This window comes from Neodiprion lecontei, chromosome 7 (assembly GCF_021901455.1).
Source record: "Neodiprion lecontei isolate iyNeoLeco1 chromosome 7, iyNeoLeco1.1, whole genome shotgun sequence".
Classification (NCBI taxonomy): Eukaryota; Metazoa; Arthropoda; class Insecta; order Hymenoptera; family Diprionidae; genus Neodiprion; species Neodiprion lecontei.
This window is the reverse complement of record NC_060266.1, coordinates 26,204,185-26,224,288: the sequence shown is the minus strand read 5'-3', so window position 1 is coordinate 26,224,288 and position 20,104 is coordinate 26,204,185. Positions and strand designations below refer to the sequence as shown.

General features: G+C 41.2%; 1 protein-coding gene across 1 annotated transcript in view; it reads right to left on the bottom strand.

Moving 5' to 3' along the window:
• Positions 1 to 264: 264 nt before the first annotated feature.
• LOC107223078 (ryanodine receptor) overlaps positions 265 to 20,104 on the bottom strand; it is a 34,424-nt gene continuing 14,584 nt past the window's right edge. Inside the window, exons 18-56 of the mRNA XM_046746074.1 lie at positions 19,439 to 20,059; positions 18,745 to 18,889; positions 18,365 to 18,660; positions 17,722 to 18,255; positions 17,398 to 17,630; positions 17,203 to 17,305; positions 16,970 to 17,143; positions 16,731 to 16,846; positions 16,117 to 16,656; positions 15,209 to 16,027; positions 14,951 to 15,105; positions 14,423 to 14,594; positions 14,040 to 14,317; positions 13,737 to 13,957; positions 13,553 to 13,643; positions 13,137 to 13,453; positions 12,733 to 13,036; positions 12,405 to 12,558; positions 11,500 to 12,297; positions 10,414 to 11,432; positions 9,964 to 10,335; positions 9,552 to 9,664; positions 8,686 to 8,779; positions 8,353 to 8,595; positions 8,198 to 8,218; positions 7,649 to 8,060; positions 7,150 to 7,554; positions 6,830 to 7,046; positions 5,881 to 6,739; positions 5,587 to 5,798; positions 5,229 to 5,475; positions 4,875 to 5,153; positions 4,441 to 4,727; positions 4,264 to 4,324; positions 3,892 to 4,170; positions 3,594 to 3,750; positions 3,335 to 3,500; positions 1,551 to 3,228; positions 265 to 1,328 (exon numbers count right to left, since the gene is read on the bottom strand). Coding sequence (XP_046602030.1) covers positions 3,066 to 3,228; positions 3,335 to 3,500; positions 3,594 to 3,750; positions 3,892 to 4,170; positions 4,264 to 4,324; positions 4,441 to 4,727; positions 4,875 to 5,153; positions 5,229 to 5,475; positions 5,587 to 5,798; positions 5,881 to 6,739; positions 6,830 to 7,046; positions 7,150 to 7,554; positions 7,649 to 8,060; positions 8,198 to 8,218; positions 8,353 to 8,595; positions 8,686 to 8,779; positions 9,552 to 9,664; positions 9,964 to 10,335; positions 10,414 to 11,432; positions 11,500 to 12,297; positions 12,405 to 12,558; positions 12,733 to 13,036; positions 13,137 to 13,453; positions 13,553 to 13,643; positions 13,737 to 13,957; positions 14,040 to 14,317; positions 14,423 to 14,594; positions 14,951 to 15,105; positions 15,209 to 16,027; positions 16,117 to 16,656; positions 16,731 to 16,846; positions 16,970 to 17,143; positions 17,203 to 17,305; positions 17,398 to 17,630; positions 17,722 to 18,255; positions 18,365 to 18,660; positions 18,745 to 18,889; positions 19,439 to 20,059 — 11,677 coding nt within the window. The 3' untranslated portion in view covers positions 265 to 1,328; positions 1,551 to 3,065. The remainder of the gene's footprint in view (positions 1,329 to 1,550; positions 3,229 to 3,334; positions 3,501 to 3,593; positions 3,751 to 3,891; positions 4,171 to 4,263; positions 4,325 to 4,440; positions 4,728 to 4,874; positions 5,154 to 5,228; positions 5,476 to 5,586; positions 5,799 to 5,880; positions 6,740 to 6,829; positions 7,047 to 7,149; positions 7,555 to 7,648; positions 8,061 to 8,197; positions 8,219 to 8,352; positions 8,596 to 8,685; positions 8,780 to 9,551; positions 9,665 to 9,963; positions 10,336 to 10,413; positions 11,433 to 11,499; positions 12,298 to 12,404; positions 12,559 to 12,732; positions 13,037 to 13,136; positions 13,454 to 13,552; positions 13,644 to 13,736; positions 13,958 to 14,039; positions 14,318 to 14,422; positions 14,595 to 14,950; positions 15,106 to 15,208; positions 16,028 to 16,116; positions 16,657 to 16,730; positions 16,847 to 16,969; positions 17,144 to 17,202; positions 17,306 to 17,397; positions 17,631 to 17,721; positions 18,256 to 18,364; positions 18,661 to 18,744; positions 18,890 to 19,438; positions 20,060 to 20,104) is intronic.

Here is a 20,104-nt window from a genome sequence, read left to right as displayed (position 1 = left end):
TCCATTTGAAAGGTACTGTGTCCTTTAATGACACGCGTAAAGGTTTTGAGTGGTACGAGTGTTTAACTTTTAGAGAACGGGAACACCCGTATACGGGGGCGACGCGTGATCGACACTTTACCCATGACAGTTTTAACGTATTAGATACCTTTTTTATGCATTTTCTGAAGGAGACCAAGAATCCCAAATCCCCGTCCTCTAAAGGTTAATACTGAATTGGCGATAAAAGTTACATACACCAAAAAAATCTTTGCAATTGTTCTTTATTTGTTGGCTCTGAAAAATTCTTAATGACCTCTGATTTATTCTGATAATCTGGTCGGATTCCATCAGGTGACAAGATAAATCCTAAAAACTCCAATTATTTTTTGCAAGATGTCGATTCCCCGTGTTTCAAAGTGAAGCTATGTTCAAGCGGCTTTTTAAAACTATGTCCAAATGTACCATGTGCTCTTCGGATTCGTTCTAATCAAGCTACAGACTTGGTAATCGTTGCGTAAGGATCTCAGCAGTGACGATTACTGAAGCGACGAGTCCTAACGCGTCAAAGATTTTCGCTGTCCCCGACGGGATTGTTCGTTTAGTAACTCTAGACTTGCTAGAAAATGGGTGGACCGTATGTACAATACTATCTCTGCCAGAGTTGCAAAATACCCCTGGAGTTTTCAATGCTGTTTCCTCTCCGAGGCCGAGGCGTTCGTTTATGCTTTCTTTGGGAACCTCCTGTAAGATTACCTGATCGTTCGATGACCATTGGCATGTGGTAAATTAATCCAGCAGATGTCAACAGTACCGTCAGCTCTTTTCTCCGAGAAATTGCTTTTTCTATTGTAGCGGCTCCAGTGAGGACGTCGTCGTCGTAGAAGTCTTCCTTGAGGACCTTGGCTCCTCTAGGAAATAAATGCGTCTCATCTTCAGTGAGTTGATGAAGTATTCTTATCGCTTAATACGGCGCAGGAAACAAGCCGAAGGTGACGGTGTTCAACTCGTATGGTTGTATTTGCCCAGCAGAAATTCTCCATAGGATTCGTTGATATTTGCGATCCTCTGGTTCCACAAGCACTTGTCGGTACATTTTTCCATGCTTCCTGTTAATACGTAGGCTTGCTTGCACAACCACTTGTATATCCAGAAATCTTGACCCCGCTGATTTTTTTTCCAAACAAAGATGTCTGGTTATACCTACAGTAGGACCGACGAGTAGAGTATCGTAGAGTGCGGTTTTCGCAGATCCGTCTAATATGACTCGTACCCTTGTGGTAAGACTGCTTTGTTTTATAACAGTGTGATGAGTCAGGCATAGTACCCTTCCTCGCTGGATCGTACCTCTGCAATTAGGGTCATATAACCGAAGGTCAGGTATACGTTTAAAACAGCGTGATACTTTCGTGTCGGTTCTGGGTCACCAATTACCTTTCGTTGATGGCCCAATAAGCTTTTAGTTTTTCTATGTATTTGGATTCGCCTGGCTCTGTTATTCTATGACCAAACGGCACAGCTATTACTTAACGATTTTCTTCGTTTCGAATGGTGTGCTTATCGTAACGTACCTCGCAAGTCCGTTCTTCTTCCGAGAAGGAGTAAACAGGAAGTCCCTCCTCGATCTCCCACAATCTCGTCATGTTGAATAAAAGATCGCTGGTGATTGCGAGGCATGATTCTCGATTCTGTGGCAGGATGGACGACGCACTCCCCCCGACGAACCAACCTAGTCCTGCCTTTTGTAAGTACAGATCAGGACCGTCGGATGTGGACAGATTGAGATGACCAACGCACAGCGGTGAAAGGGTTGTACCTGCTCCTAGTAGTAGGCCAACCGGAGCGAGTAGATGAAAGTGTGCGTCAGCTAATTTAATGTTTGACGGGATTTTAATTAAGGTAAAACGATGGGCTGATCAGGTACTGTTTGCGAAATATGCGCAACGATAAGAAAGATCAATATTCGAATTTTTCGAACACGCGGTGAGTGAGTTGATCGCGCCGAGCGGCATTGAGCAGGTCAGAGCTTGTAGAATTACAAAAAAAGGCGAATGAGATTTCAGATACAAGTTTAGAAGAAACCATTAATAAGCTCAGTCTCTCTCTTTCGTTAACGGGAGCATGAAAATAGAACTGGTTCACAATTTCTCTTTACGACCGGTCATTTTTGTCCCGCAAAACGAAATTGAATAAATAGTAACTTTGACGATTCGGTGTTTTTCGGTAACGCCGCTGAAAAATCTTTATTTACAATATATCGACACATATTTAATTTAACATTATATCAGCTCAGTCGTCAATAATAACATATTTTCAAAAATGTTTACACTGCAGCGTACAATGCATTACGTGTTTATTATAATATAATGTATAGAGTAACTGATCTAACCAGTAAAGTTTCCAAAATCGGCAACATGTTATCCTATAAGAATAAATCGACAATGCCGTCGGCCTTTAGAGATGTGTCTATACATGGAGAATAACGACCGAATCATTTCGCCAGTGAACCGTAAAAAGTATGAATAATAATCTATCAACCACTAATACATTACTAGATCTTTGTGCTTTCAATTTTTAATATTAATTATTTGATTTCATCTAATATTAATAAATGTACGATAGGACTTTTATAACGAGTGAATCTAAGTTATGAGAGCTTCGCTGCGCTAAAATTACTACCGGATTATGTTTCTCATTCAGTATTATAAAGGCTTATAAAAATATGTGTATCGTTCGAATTCCAATAGTCCAAGGTAAATTATACAAATACATGTCAAAAAGCTTGACGTTCTGAAATTCATATTAGCTCCTTTCAATTATGAAATTTGAAAACGTAGCGAAGATTAAGCTGCATTTCAAAGAGATGATAGATCTTTTGAATATCAATGTTTTTATGAATCATCTGAATATTTTTCACGGCACCGCATGAAATTTTCGCAATTTTATAATTCGTAGTAATTCTTTGAACCTAGGATTTGAAAAAAAAATTCATCTCGCTTCACTACCTACAGTATAGAAGCGGTAAGATCGAGATAGGATTTAACGGTCGACTCGATACTTTTTACTGCGACGTGAAACCGTCGACTTCATTTCTTTTTGGCTTCCTCCTCAACAGCCTCGTTCTGCTTTCGGAAGCAATCACCCACTGGGAAGAAATCCCAACACCTTTGTTGATACATATTCCAAACGTACGTCTCTTGACCAGTGTATTCTGTATCCGGTTTATTAATCAGATGCATGAGGAAGAACCTGAAATACGAACGTAAATGCATTTAGAAGAACAAGTCTAATCCATGCTAATTTGTTGTTGATATCGTGCGGTGTAGAACTTAGAAGATGACATTAGATTACTCACATGTAATTTGCTAAATTATGTTCCTGCTGGACGTGTGTATCAAAACCATGAGGCACTGTATCGAAGTACTCTTTTCCCAAACCACATATAAAACAGTTGCTTTCCATGTTGTCTTTGACACTTTCAAGCTGATCACGCAACTCTCCGAACGCGTCGATGATCAAACCTTAATAACAAAATATAACCAATGATCGAATCATCGTTCTTGGAGAAATTCATTGAGGTTTAGATGCGAAATTCAGATAACGACATTACGTACCTTGAATAATAGCAAGCAGGATAACAATGACAAAGAAGAAGAACGTGATATCAAACATTATACGATAGACTTCATAGTCATCGCCGTCGGGTTCTCCAATTTCATCACCAATACCGCCACCGGCTCTCACTCCTTTGTACAGATGGAATACAAAGCACTAGAAGCACATAACGCGAAAAAATAGTGTTACTGTTTATGTTTATGAACGTATCAGGAATTTTGAGATATTTTCCAAAGCAGATCGATGCACGTATGACTACATCGCTTGTTAAAAAATCTGTAGAAGAGTGATTCATACCGTTAACATGTCGTGACATTTTTTATCAACTTCGTCATCTTCTTCTTGAATATAAAATTTCCGAAAGAAATTAAAGGCTATGACCGTGTATATGTAGACTATGATTGTCAGCAACATCACGGTCAATACTAATTGTTTTCCGTTGTGTGTTACTGACTGCAAAATTGTTCTGAGTGTTTTGAATCCTACTGCGACATCCAACAGATGTGCGGCAAAGAAGAAGTTGTTGTAGTTTCCCAGTATCGAGAACGTAAAATACCATAAACTGTACAAGAAGGCCTGAAAAATGAACATTTCCCACTTAAGTATGCAAGGCTGATTCTGATTGCCGATAATTGGGATAGTAATCACTTTTTCCACTATTGCCCTTACATTGTCAGTAATCGTGACGCCCGCTTTCCAGACCTGATAACGCCAGTCGATATTTATAATACTGAAACAAACGGCAGCATTACGCATCAGTAGTAAAAATTTGATAATCGAAATGGGCGACTTGCAAGAAATAGAAAAATCAATTTGTGCACAAATTATGTTCGAAAAGTTACTTACAAGTGTAGCAATCCAGAACCTTCTTCCTCTTGTTGGCTGAACGAAGTCTTTTCCATTCCGAGTAAATTACTGATGTAGTCAAAGTCGTACGTTTCGCTGTACTTTTGTCGAACCTTTTTTTTAACGAACTTATCCCAGTAATTGACAGGGAAAGACTTTGCAGATATCACCATTTTATCCCAATGTGCCTTAATATCATCCTCCTCCGGTGTTTCTGCTATGTACAGACCGTCAAACTCTACCCGACGAGCAATTTCTTTCTCACGCTTGAAGATAGCTAAGGGTACCTAATTCGGAGAAATCGATACAAAGACATTGATCCAAGATTTTCCGTAGCTTCGAGCCAGCTTCTACTGACAAAAGGATCGCCGGCTTGCAGGAGAAAACAGGTTCTTCGGAGGAGAAAAATAAGAAGGAAAAAAAAAATTTCATACCTTGAGGTGGTAATAGGCGACCAGCATGGCAAGGGACACAATAGAGTGCATGGCAGCCATAAGTCGCATGACGTGCGCCATGTAGTAGAAGTCTTCCGACACTTCAACAAGTTCCAAAGGATCCTCCTCTTCTTCGGAACTTCCGTTACTACCGCCACTTCCCCCGTCACCGCCGCTACCATCGCCATCGGATGAACCCTCGCCTGAAATCTCTGCCAACAAGTCAGCTATCGGATCTCCGCTGCCACTTCCGTTTTCCTCTTCACCAAGCGAAGTGACCTGACAAAGATCGTCATTTAATCCTTGAACGACGAGACACATGGATTACCATACCCATATGTTAGTAACAATTACCTTATAAAAGAGCAACATGAAGTTTATACAGAAGGCCAGTACTAAGGCAACGTATTTCAGATTATAAAAGTTTCTCGCTAAGAAAGACACAATGCGGTGAGTGTATTCGGAAAGGTCGATACTTGAGCCAGCTGAGGGTTCGATTGCAGTTTCTTGTTTCGCCTCTGCCTCGACAGCTGCCATTGCAGCTTGCTGAGCTGCTGCCGCCTCGGCTGTAGCTGCTGCTTGTGCTCTGGCTTGTTCTCCTCTGTTGAAGTATATTCTCATTATCGATAGCTATTTGTTGTTCGTTCGATGTGTGACTACATATTTTCAGAGTTGGATGAAACGACAGCAGCTGAAATGCGAATCAATGTACCCTAATAAGTCTGCCAATGTCACAGGTCCTTCCGTTTCGGTAGCAATTCCGTCCACTGATCCTCGAGGATGATCTTCGCCGACTCCTTCGTCTTGCGTACTCTCACCCGTTTCTTCCATACTTGACTGAGGTGTAGAAGCGGCAGATTCGTGGGGAGCTAGTTTAATTTGACCACCTTCTTCTTTCGTTATATCCATTCCAAACGCCTGGACCTGTGAATAAGCGTATAATTCGATTGAAAATCATTTTCACGGACCAAATTGGCCAGATAAAAATGTTACGCGTCGATCGAACCTGTAAATTTGAATCATCGGGCGTTGGCGGTAAGGCTGGTAGTAGCCGTAACGGTTTTTCTTCTTCTTCCTTGATCTCAACTATCGGTTCGTCAATGTGCGGTCCTCTCATTAAACTGAGCAATAATCTCATGAAGTATCTGATAACGCAGCCGACGCCAAATCCAGAGTAGTAGAATGCATAGAAAATCATTTTAAAGAAGCCAACAAACAATTCCGGGATTGTCATTTGCTGCATTTCGGAAAATTTGTTCTTTATGTTGGTCGGAGAGAACATTGAAAAGAAGAAATAAACTCCGTCTTTGAAAGCCTGAATTCCCCTTCGGATCGGATCCTTGTTTCTTTCATCGTCATCTTCCGTCATGTAGGTGTAAGATGATTCTCTTGCTTTTCCGATACCGCTGCTCTCTTCGACAGCCATCAAGGCACTTGCGTGCTGCATTTCAAATATAGCATCTTCGCAAAAATTAATAAATGTCTCCAATTTCTCTTTGTCACCTCCTTCGGTTACTGTATTGTAGAAGAACGCTCGTTTCGATTCTTTGATCTGAGGTTTTTCCCACTGCTCGATATTGGATTCTTTGATTTCAAAGTAAACACGCTCGATTTTTCTACTACCGCCGAGAATTTCTATTCGCCCCAGGAACGGTTCAAAGTAATTGAGCACAGAACCTGCTGTTTCAAGAAAACGTGCAAGCCTTGGCTCGTTTGGCATATGTTCTGACAAATTTGTCAACAGAACAGCGAGGTTGAAGCCAATCTCTTTAGCAGGCTCGTGAAAACGATCCATAAATGCAACATAATCAATTTTGCCGTCGTGATTTGTTTCGCAACAAGCTAGTAAGAATTCGATTTCCTCGCTGCGAATAAAAATATTCATTCGTTTCTTGAGTCGTGGGCGAACTATTTTTCACGAAGGCGAGAGTATAAATGAAAAAAATGCTACTCACATGGTATAACTTTTTTGTTGTTCCATCTTTTCCTTAAAGTCTTTCGGATATACCCATCCGTCGTTATTGACGTCAACTTCGAGGAAGCTGGGCGAAGATATAAGATCCTTTAACTTGAGGAACATGTCAAAGTATTTCAAAATTAATTCAACATTTCCAGCAGATTCCACGAGCGTATCCACCATCTGCTTTCCAATGGTGCCGTTTACAACGTTACCTGAGTAGCATAAATAAAATAAAGTGATCAGTACACCTCTTTCAGCAAAACATGGCCTCCCGATCAGTGACATGCAAACAGCTCAGTTCAACGAAACATTTACCTTCTAACATAGACAGCATCATCGTGATCATGTCCTTTTGCAGATTTAGTAATTCTTTGAGAAGATCTACTTGGCTAGAATGCTTGGAAAGTTTGTCCTGCATATGTGAAAACAGAAACAGAAATCCTCCCACGGCATCCCAAAGCCTAGAGTGTGCCAAAGCTTGTTGGTTCTGAGCGCAAGGACCTTGAATAACTTCAGTCAGGGTGTTGAATACTTGACTTGCGACTTCGATAGCCTTGAAAAAGTTTGCTTTTCCAGCTGGATCTATGAGTTCCTTGCTGGAGTAGTGCCAGTAAAAGTCCATGATTGACTCCTGGAGACGAAGGAGGTAATCCACAGTGCATATGACTACGTTCACCGTCGTTGTGTTGCCAGCTTGGGTTCTCAAGTAATTCTGCCAGTCTGTAGAAAAAGTATTTACGTGCTTGGAGTTTAAGGTACGAGAAATCAGTACTTCAGGAAATAGGAGGAACAGTGGGAAAATTTTTTTTTTTACCTAAATTGTGCCCTTCGCAAGTCAGTTGAATAAACCTGAACAACGCACAGGTGAATTCAGCATCATGCATATTTTTTTCACCCGCAGCACCTTCAGACCCGACTCCCAGACCTTCTGCCTTTGTGTTTCTTTCGAAAGCATCGAGATCTAGTACGCTACACGAATTCATTAATCCAGCAATTGAGGTGAAAAATCCAACATCTTTTTTCTCTTTCAAATGGTTCAGCATCCCCTTCTGAATCTCGATGTTACCACCTCGTAGAATTGAAATGCCCAGCTCTAAAGTTTTCATGACCATCTCGCTTGGGACACCCTTGCAAGCCGAAATATGCAGCAATACCATTTCTGCAACTCCTCGATTTGCAAGACGAGCTTGATGAAACAACAGCTTCTGTTTCTCCATTTCTTGTTCCTAAAAGAATCGGATGAATTATGTCCGATCTTTTTTTCACCTCGAAAATTTTCGTCGAATCTAGTATGTGAAATAGGAATTTTTCACATTTCATCTAGCGTTAGTAATGTGTATAGGTAAGTTAGTAGAAATCTTACCATGAGTTTGTGCATAGGCCTCTTGGGTTATCGATTAAAAGAAGAGAGGATTGTAATTAGTGGTATTAACAACAGTTCTTTGTTCCCATTATTAACAAGAAAATAGCTCCCGGTGTTAAAGGCTTAGCCTGGTGTAAGTGAAGATTTGATCTTACATGAATTGATGCCGCGCCTTCCTCCTCGCCCCCTCCTTCATCTTCGCCTTCCTCTTCTTCCTCCCCGCAAGATTTTGATACTATTTGCGCATAACTCATGTAGAGGGGATCTTCTTGAAGAGCTCCTGAACGTTCAGTCATGGCTCCGCGACAGAACGTTGTAACTAGTTGCGTTAAAGGATCAGGTTTACCCTCCTCTTCCGTCTTATCCATCTTTTTCAATTCTGCATCTTCGAATGATTGCTGTCAAATAAGTACGTCATTATTTTCTCCGATCATAAAAATGCTGATCAGGTAGCGCATAATAATTGGATTAATATAACGCGCACTCACCGTTAGATCTTCAATCATAACTTCTTGTCCCACATTCTCGTCTTGCAGCCAGAGTTCGTAATAAGTTCTTGCAAAGATATTGATTGCCCGATGCCTGAAAATTTGTGAACTAGCGTGAACAGTCATGGCATAGATAATTGATACCTGTCGTTACACGTTTTCTCTTGCACACAAAAGCAATGATCTTATTTTACCGAATCCAAATCAACGCCGAGAGCGATTCCAATTTAGACAGGGAGAGTTTGTGAGACAGGACGGGTTTTTAGATCCATATTTGTCGACTATTAACGAATTTATTTGTCCAGTGGAGCAGCACCAAAAAATTTATTTTATTTTGACACGATTACGGCACTCTCCTTGTTAGTTACCATAACAGATTTACCTCCTCAACTTGTAAAGTGGTTCGCTTCTTAGGCACGCAATCGCAGCTCTTTTTCTAGCAGCGCATAATACCCGTTTCCATCCGTCACGCGAAGGCGGCGGTTTTGTGGCCTGGAGTTAGCAGCATGCACATTTATCACTCAAATTGTTAGTAACGTGAGAAGCGCAAAGAATGAATTCTCGCCAGGTGTATAGGCCAATCAATACGTTATCACAACGAAACGCAACAGTTTGCATTTATTTCAAAGACTGATTTTTCAATATTCTATGTCTGAAACTTACAACCATGCGTATAGAATAGAAAACGTAGCATCAGAAATATCGAAATAGATAATCAGATTCGAGTGAACGCTTTGTATTGAGGTCAATATAATAACATCTGCTCGTAAATTTTGGCCAAGCTCAGGGTAGAAATTAAGCTGAAATTAAAGTTGAAGAATTTGAAAAACAACACAGCAAATCAAGTAAAAGACTAAGTGGGATACCTGGGTAAGGAATGTAGGGAGGTCTGACGGAAGCAAGCAATAACTGCTCGCTTTCTCTGTATAGACACCACCGAGCGATAGCTACTCTTGCTCTGCTGCTGGGGATGGTCTATCTACTCGTACACATAGAAATTAGAAAATAATAAGGAAAATTAACGGCAAAATAAATCTTCGTATACTTTACTGAAATAGAATCAGTTCCATGGAGTAATTTGACGAGTACGACTTGATTGAAATGGTCCATGGACAATTGAAAGCTGTACTGCGTCTTAGTGGCAAATTGAACAAGGTGACTAAGAAAGAGTTTGTGACCAGAACTACTTTGAGGAACGTAAGTCGTTGTTGGCCGTGTGAAAATTTAATGACTCGATGAGTTCCAAATAGTCTGATAGGAATGCTTTTTGTGCCTTACCATGTGAAGCCCGTAAAGCACTTTGGCCATTGCCACAATTCTAGTAACTACATCGTCGAGTTGTTGAGCCTTGACCGGTTCGGTCACATCTTTTTTTTGCCCAAGCTTTGAATACAGGTAATGTTGCCAAGACATTTCATCAGCCGGATCGATTTTGTCCGGCAAAGTAAGCTGCGTTGTAGCGAACTCAGTGATTTCATATTCAGGAAGTTTCTTTAAAAACCTATCCTTACAATGCTGGACGAGTTCCTGTTCTCGTCCTGCAAACAAGTTCAAGCCAACAGGCAACAATCGTTTCAGGCAAGCAACCATCAGCGACGCCTGTACTTCTTTGTCTTTGTCTCGTTTTTTGTCCCGATGTTTCTTCTTTTTCTGTTTAAAAAATCCAATTCGATTAATGACGAAACCATTTCAGTAGTTAAAGTACAACTTTACTGATACGAAAAATACCTTTCCACCACCGGACGGAGTTGTGCCATCGGAAACAGCCGTCGGTCTTCTGGTAGCCGTAGGCATGATAAGAACCATATTGTCAATTTCATTGGCTGATATAAAGTTCTGTTCTTCGCGTAAAAAGTACTGTGACTTAGACCAGGTATTGAATATTGCTGCAACGTGATTATAAAGGTCTTCGGCTTCCGGTATGTTGTTACGCAGCCAATGATTACGTTGTAAATCGACATATTTAATAAGCAGCGGGTAAAACGAATATATATCTCTGACAAGGAGTTGCCAGTCTTCCTGAATTTGTGCTTCTATCTGAGACGTATCGTCTGTTGACGACTTGATAAAGCCACGCAACGATTCCTCCTTGTGGAACATGTTGTCGGTCCGCTTCTTAACACGTTCAGCAAGTGGCAAGAACGGATCCTTGAGCAGCTCTTCAGATGAATTAATGATAATTTGTTGCGTGTAAGCCGCTATGCGTGTCATCCACGGAGCATTCTCGTTTCCGATGTTCTTTTTGATCAATTTCAACACATTTTTCAAGAGCTGGTTCATGTGGTCACTCGTAACCATGCTCACGTACGTTCCCTCATTCGGATTGACGTTGTCTGGACCTTGAGCCCACCAGAAAGGCAAGTACGAGCAAAGCAATGGTAGTATGACATCGATAACGTGAGGGGCGTCGCTATAAGTTTTTTCCGATTCCACAAACTGATCTACCTCGGTCAAGATCGTTTCTAACGTAGGCATACTCGATTCCATCCGAGACATTATATCTTGAGCCTCGAGGGAGTGATCGGCGATTCTATTTAATAGCGAAAACTGGTTGTGCTTGTTCAAGTGGGGCTCTAGGAAGGCAACTGGGAAGCAGCTGGAGAAGGCTCCAAGGCAAGAACCAAGATTAGGTTTGTTCCGTTCGATTTCAGTTTTCAAATACTTCCGATCGTGGGTTAGAGTAGCGTCGATACCCAACGTATAAAGAGACGCCAGCATTTTGTACGAGGCAACTTGAATCTCGTCCACTGCAATGTAATCAAACTCTTCATACATAGATCACAAGCTTAAAATCGCAGGCTGTATCATACTTACGCAACAAGTCACTGCCGTATTCGCAAGCCGCTAAGTGATCGAACATGGAGGTGAGGACGGGTAAAACAACGCTGTTCACATAAGACAAAGAAGTCGATGTTTTCAAGTGCGTTCCTCTAAGATGACTGTATTTTCCTTCTTGCAAATTGCCTATGGTATGTCCCAAGTCATCGGCCGTATTGTTGAAAAATGTTAACATCGACGTTCTGATAAATTCTGGACAATTTTTTACAAGCGATTTCGCGTCGATACCTTTGACCAACACTTGCAGACATCGAACCGTTATTCTAACATCTGCCCCGAATGCAGCTAATCGTGATCGGAGCAAACTCGCCAGCTTGCAAAATAACGCAGCAACCATTTCTTTTTCTTTCAGTGACGCAGCTCCTATGTTATTTGTCGCAGTGGCCACGGCGATAAAGTAATTTCTGTGAGTACTGAAGTACTTTTCCATCAATGGTAGGACCACTTTACTGAAAAACTTTATATCTCTTGTCGATGTTTTGAAACTGTTCCTCCTGCTAAAGGTGTCCGAAGGCTTCAACAACTTCATGTTGATAGTAGCTTTATCCAAATACGCTATCAATTTCTCAAGCAAGGAATACGCGAATCGTAATTCTACAGCTGCTCCGACCCCGGCAACTTCCGTATCCGCCGTACTACTGCGAACTGGCTTGTGCAATTTGTATCCTTGATATTGTAGATATTTCAAGAACTCTTGGGAGCGTTCACGATCCTTGCGTTTCTCTTTGTCGGTCAACAAGTCGTAAGGCACCAGCTGTGGGTGAATACCACCTCCTGTAAAATACGGTCAATGTCAATGATTCCGTTTCTCGGTTCAATTACTCATCATTCCTTCCACATCTCAAGTTAAAATTCACTGACAATAACTGGATCCAACTGACCGCAAGTGATGAGCTCCTCCTTCTTCTTTTTAGCCCAAATGTCATGAGCGTTGTCAGCCAAACGCTCAGCCATATTTTGCATTTCTCTACTGAGTGTCAGGTTGGTCATGTCAACGGGATGAGGGTTGTAGTTGAACGGATTCGCTGCGTCTGCCTGAAATTGTGTGTCCTCAAAAAAACTTGCAGTTAGATACGTGTTGCGGGAGTTGAAAAAATAAATAAATTCCATTTCAAACTATACTTCAGAGAGTAGTATTAAAATTAAATTAGCTAAGGAAACAGGTGTCATCGAACGAGCAATGAAACTATAATTCACTGTTTTACTCACTTGGCTCTTAGACGACCTTCTCATAGAGCTACGACTTGTAGAAGGTACGTCCACTTCGGAGTGTTCAACGCTCCACCCAATAGCAAGCAGTGCCTTCAAACTTTCCCTGACGGGTTCCTTATAGCGTTCTTTTTCGTAATCATTAAGCAAATTGTAAGGCTTCAGTCTAGGATGTGTCTTGTTTAGATCAGACCACTGTTCACCGTACGTCCAGCTATTTTCTAGCTTTCTATTAGCCCAAGCATCGTGATAGTGCTCAGAAAACTTTTGTACTATCGAATTCAAATCATTGTTCAGCACGACACTGTGAAGAGTTCAAAACGTTTAGTCCATATTGCTACTCGCATTGAATAATTGTAGACTTTTTAATTATTCTGCTAACGCAAACATATTTTCTATGATACCTGGACGTGTTGATCGGCTGCGGATTATATGGTCCGTCCGGAGATTGTGTCGAGGCGGACTTGCTCCCGTACCATTCGTCGTCATAATTTTTCGATAACGAATAGTCGGGAGGTAAAGCACAACCGATGGCAGTCAAACAAGGCAACGCCTTACCGAACAATTCCGGATCATAATCCATTTTGGATAATGAGTCGAATATGTTACTGAACAAGACCATTGTCAGACGTTTCTCTTCGTCGCTTGAAGCTCCGTAAACTCCTTGACCGCTTGTCGAGCCGTAGTATTTAGCACAGCGGTCGTAATGTAATGTCAGCAGCTACACAACCCAGTTAACGATGAAGAACAAAAAATGTTTGAAACATATAGATGAAAGTATATTACGGTAGTGGATAGAAATCAATAAAATTTTACACACCCTTAAAGCTACTGTTGTATATTCCGACAATTTCGAAACATCGACGGTCAACTTTCGAAGGAGCTTCAGCAACATACTCGGTTGCATTTGGCTGCAAAGAGAAAAGTGTGGTTGAAAATATCTTTAATCTAAGTTCGAACCAACATTTTCACTCATCGACACAGAATAAGTAATGGTTCTTTACCTGGTCAATGCCACGAGAAAATCAGAAACAGCTTCACGCTGTCCCTTGGTTAACATCCTGTTCTTACTGAGACGATACACGGTATGCAACGTAGCATCTAATAAACTCGCATAGTTATCGGCTTCATTGTAGAACTTAGAATGTTTTATGAGGAGTGGTAGTATACTGTTTCCTATGTATCGATTCATAGCTAAAGCCATATCAGATTCGTAGCCGTCATTCTGGAATGGTCAAAGATACTCTAAGAATTTGGCGATATAATTGAATAAAATTTTTCATCTCAATTGCTGTCAGTTCACTGACCCTATCCAGCATGGTAGCAGCCCTAAGGTCAGGCAAAAAAGCTTCTTCGAGTAATTTGAAGAAAAGTTCCTGCGTTTCAATCCCATAAACACGTTCCAAAAATAACACTATACTCTGCTTGTGCCCCGGAATTAATCCAGACGGCATGTCACTCTTAGGTCTTTCCTCGCCAGCGGCAGGATTTTGCAGTGTAAATCGGAGTGAAAGAACACCTTGTAGATCGTCAAGTGGGACAAGAGAACGCAAAATAGCTCTTGCTCGGAGGGATTCGTTTTTTCCTGTGAAAGGAAAATTCGTTTACATGAAAAGTACAAAATGAAATTAACAGCTGAGCTTAGCCGAAAATATGATTTATGTATATCATAGGGAAAATATTTCTCAACCTTGTTCTATGACAGAAGAATCTGGAGCACAGCGTCCCAAGAGATCCACTAAGGTACAATAAAAGTTCAGAATGGCTGCTCCGGTATCGATGTAATCTTCGTCATCGTCCGACTCGGGAAGAGGGTGCTCAAACTGAATAACCATAGCTGTTCCTTCCGTTTCGTCTTGAACCTGTTTATAAATCTAAGTTGATATCCAATTAGTATACAGATCGTGCACATGCTTGGCAAGGCCGGGTTTCTACACAAGTATGACTATATTGTGGTGCAGAAGGAAACGTGTAACAAAATGGTGAAGTAACATTCAAAGAACCTATGATAACACAAATCTATAGGACGTTATCAACGTTGGACAACATAAATCAATACGAAAACCATTTCAGACTCACGACTAATCAGGGTAACGCATAATGTGTGTCGGACAAGGGGTGGCGGTTTGATGTTTTGAATTTTCCACAATAAACTACATGCATAGAGACGAGCCTTGTTTTCGTGGTTCAGCATTGACCCGTTGGTTGAATTACCTACCTTTCTACGATCCGCGATACGCTCGGACATTTTATTTGCCTCCATGATAGCTCTCAACAGACCTTCTCCTTCTCCGCGAAGCGCAGGACCCAAGCATTCTGGCCGCCGAATGAGCAGTCTTATCACCAAGTTAGCATTTTCTTCGACACTTTCACCTGGAAAAGAAAGAAGGAAGAAGAAAAGATACATACGTTCCATCGGTGAAAGTGTAATTTTTATTCCATATTCAAATCTATGATTTTGGGGTATCAAACTTACCATTGACCCAAACACAGAAGCGCAAGAAGTCTAGGTAACGTTCACCCTCGACTGGATCCCAACCAAGATCTGGATATCCCTTTTCAACTAACTCGGAATTTGATTGCAGTCCACAGCGAGATAAATAAATAGCGATCTTTTCAAGGTAATGCTCTCTGAGTGCGAGAGCAAGTTCGGTATTTTCCATCAGCGAAGAATATGCCACGTCGAGTGGCGTTGACCCCCTTAGCGAAGGTCTCGATAGAAGGATATTACTGTTCTCGAGCAAGAAATCAAAATGATCAAACATAGCTTTCTGATTTTGCCTCGAGGTGCGGCAGAAATAGCAAAGAAATCGGCAACATGCCACCACCATTTCGTGGGAAGTATCTTTTTCTTTGGCGGCCGCCTCTCCCTCGGCAGCCTGACTCTGTGCCTGAGCATCGGACTGGGCTTGGGCTCGTCTTCCCAGTGTATTCATCATTATCGCCATTACGTTCTCGTGAATTCTCAGCACGCGAATCAAGTCGGGATGTTGGAAGAACGTGTGATTGTTCACGAGCTTCCAAAGACGTTCACGAACCAGTTCCTCTTCTTCCTGAGACATTTGAACAGGCAGCAATGCACGGATTTGACTCAAACCCACCCACATTTCAGCAACATCTTCCTTTGTCTTGCTATTTATTATATACGTCTTTTCTAACGCTCGAATCAATTCGCCAACGGTATCGTACTGGCGTACCAATAAACTGAACATTTCACGGACTAGCTTCGGTGTTTCAATTTGCGATTCTTCTGCCCATTTGACTATCGTTGCTATGAGTACTTTGCGAAATACCTCTGTAGGATACGGTAAAGAAAATGATGAAATTTTTGCATTGAAAAAGTATTTTAAGGCAGAATGGTGTTGAAAAATATCAGGGGCTCACCTTCCGGGGTTTTCTTGACAGGTTCCGGTTCAAGTTTCGGCTCTTCCTCAAATTCTTTGACGGCATTTATGAAATTGAAAACCCGTTTCATAGCTCCTGGCTTCTCGATTTCTATTATTTCATTTGCAGCATCAGCCGCCTCCTGCAGTGCATGGAGCGACACGTAGGACATCAACTCATCGTGAAATTCGTTCATTTTCTCCCTCAATTCTTCACCACACGGACAGTTTTCTTTCTCTTCCTCGTCTAAATTTTTGAATCCTAAAATAGCATTCATTTGTTCGCGAGGCGGACATCTGAACTCTTTAGTTTTCTTTGCCGCTACAGCCGATGGAAGGTCAGACTGTTTAATATCAATATAACGCCGGAGTTGATCGGACTGAAGATCACCAACAAAATCGTGACTAAAGGAAATTATTGACTCGACACGATGCCGAAGCTGGATATCATTCAAATGGTGCAGCAGGTAGCACATTTGCAATTTTGCGCCTTCGGCCATCTTCATGTGTAGCAATCCTTTCTTATGTTCATCTTTTCCCTCTGAAATTGTTGGAATATTTTTAATCAATCATCCTTGCGCATTGCAAAATCTGAGAGTAATCGTGATTATTTACCTTTTTCAAAAGTCGGATCCCAGGTCTCTGGATTAATCATTATGAGCAATTTGAAAATATCTTCATTCCTGAGCATTCCAACAAGTAGTAGTCTGTCCACAAGTTTTAAGAGTGGTCTGAAAAAAGCAATATATTGTACAGAACTTTGGGCTCGAAATATTCCACTGTATAAAGCGGATACTAAAATGTGAAAAGTAAGTTTGTATGATTTTTGTTGCAGAGCAGAGGTAGACACTTACAGAAATAAATTTTCATTGCTGCCTCCAATAGGATCTCGATTATGGACTTGATTAACTTCCACTGCTTCATTGAGGGCCATCATAACGTAATTACGAACCACATCAAGTGGGAAATACGGACTGTACAAGTTTCTAATATTTTCGATGCTCTGATTTTCACTGGAAGGAAGTACCCTTGATGCCGAAAAATTAGTAAAAAGGTTCACATCTATACTGAAAAAATAAATACTCACTCGATGTCGGTCATTTTCATCTGTGGCCGGACCGATTCAGTTTCCAAGTATCTCAAGCTGTGCTTCATGTCAGGATCTTCGTAGAGATCCTTTATTTCTTGCCCTTGGAAAAAGAACATACAAAGTGTATTATTTATAGTTAGACAAGAAGAAAATACACTGTATAAATATAACGTTCGTTCCGCCAACACTCACCTAATGGAATGATGAACTCGTTTTTACAAACTTCCATAGTTGTGGCATGAGACTCGAGATGCAATGCAATTAACAGATCATAAAAACCTTGTCGAAGCGGACCGGACATATATTCGGACCGAATAGCATAGAGTAATTGCTTCTGATCCACATGCAAACAGAGAGCATGTGCTGCTCTATAATTCGATTGATAGCACAACGCTGCATATAGTGTGAGCGTATGGGCGTGAAAGCTGAAGAACAAGTATGGAAGATGAGTAAGAGATGCGGGAGGGTATAATAAGTAATAATGTCTCGAAGGTGTTTGCATTAATTAATAAGAACCTTAGAAGTTTGTCCATTTCAATTAGTTCAAGAATATCGATGCATCTGTCCTCTTCCGGAATATGCAAAGCAAGCATCGAAATTGCATCTTCGCACAACATCGACCATCCCCTTATATCGGATAGCTTGAGCGCATGCACTTGGAGGGATTGATTGGGTACCCTGGCCCACTGATGAGGCTTAAGACATTGCACTTTCAATCTGGGCGGGAACTGAGGAATCACATGACGCTCCGAGTTTTGTAAAACAGCAGCTGACAACGGCAACGTAGTAGACGTTCTTCCCAATTCTATTTGAAGTATTTCTCTGCTTGTTGCCTCAACGAAAATAGCTGGGAATAACTTTGTGTCCGGTTCCATTTTAAACTTGTGACTCGTTTCTTTTCCTTCGCAGGTGAAGGACACCCAGCCGGTGGCTATGTCGACAAAACACCCAACGAACATGCCTTGCGAAGCACCTTTACCAGAAGCATCTTGAGTCACTTCGTTGTAAAGCTCGTCGGCTCTCACCATGTAGCAGCTCTGACGATCAACCCTTGATTCGATTAAAATCAGTCCATCAATTCAAAACAACCATAAACATCAACACTGATCATTTTCGTCTGAAATTTATTTGACACGGATTTAGTGTAACTTCGACTTACTGCTCTAACGGTCTGTCGTAGTCGTCCACGATTACAATTGACGATTTTCTAACTCTCGATAGGTTGAAATCTTTTGTATGCAAATGATACTGCGAAGTTACCCATCCGACATAAACATGAGTTGGATCTTGACCAGGGAATATTCTTACTCCATAAAAGTATTCGTTCATCAATTTCAAGCAATCCGCATCGTATATTTCATTTCCAATTGCTTCGACTCCCGTCCCAGAGAGAACAGACATTTGCTTCGGCGCGTTGCGTTCCGGAATTTGTGGGGGTACCACTTTCAAATCGGTCTAGAAAAATGGCAATTTAATTACTTCAACATTGTTTGGGCAACGAGTTGCATAGTCGATAATAACGATGTGTCGGATATTTACAGTGGAGACTCTAACTTGAGCCGGTCTCGACCCTACCCTAACAAATGGCAAAGGCTTACTGCTTCTGTCCGAAATATCTGACCTCATCGGGGGTTCCGGAGTTTTCGATTTTGCTTCCGGTGATTTTGTTTTGCGAGAGAAGAACCTGGAAATTTATTTTTTTCAATAATTCATAGGTCAAGTAAAATATTCTACTCCTTACGTAAACGCAAAAAGTACGTATTACAAACTTACTAAATCTTTTATGTTCGGTTTATATTAATTATTATCATTAGATTCAGATGTGTGGGATTGCAATGTAAACATTAACCAAAGGGTAATGATTCTACAAAAATCAATCCGTGAGCAATGATATCCAATCAATCCTATCGAATGGTATTATTAATAATTAGTTACAACAGAAAAACTTTCCAAGCAATGATTTCTCTACCAATATTCTATCGCAGATCAATACTGATAGCTTATGCTCAGTCCGAATGAAGTGAATAATGATTCTTATTCATTGATGGCTGTGAAAGATTTGTAAACAGTCATCAGTTACTAGCGTATACTCCTCTGTTATTTCTGCAATAAAATTTCTCATACAGCTGAACAACTTACGATAAGTCCTCCATTTCTTTGCTATGCTTGCTAACAAAAACAGAATAATGGAATTAGACTTTTGGAAGATTAATTAAGCGTGGCCGAAATTTACCGGAAAGGTGATCGCCCCCTCTTCTTCTTGTCGTCCTTGAGGTCCCCGTTCATGTCTCCGTAACCATTCACCTCGGCTTCGCTTGTGGCTCTTTCCAAAGTTCCGCCTCTCGACCCATACATGTTGGACCGGGATAAAGACCCTTTCCTCGGGGGTCTGGAAGGCTTCATTCGTTGCATCGGAAGCGGAGATTCCTTCATAATTTCATCAGCTTCGACCGCATCTTCCGAATAATTTCTTTGAAGGCCCTTGATGTCACTCATGCTGAATCCGGACTTGATTATTTGCTCCATGTGCGCTGACTGGGAAGTCCCCTGAGTTTGCTCGGACTGTTCAACGAGAAGTCTGTTCTGACGCATTTTTATCTCTTGCCATCGTCGCAGTTTCTCTCCTTCGGTTATGAAACTTGATTGGCAAATAACGGGCAGCGATAGTCTCAAAAATTCCCAGTTGGCTTTCTCCATAGTCTCAAAAGTGTTGTGCGAGATTTTCAGACAAGGCGGTGTGTCGGAACCAGCCGGAATTCGAGCCACGTCAATCCTTGTGTCAGCCATGTCGTCTGTATTTTCAAAGATTGGCTGATCTTTGGTATACCAGAAAGTAACGGGACGATTCATGTTTCTAAATGGATGGGAAGATTACATTTAGTTATTAAAATGCAGAATT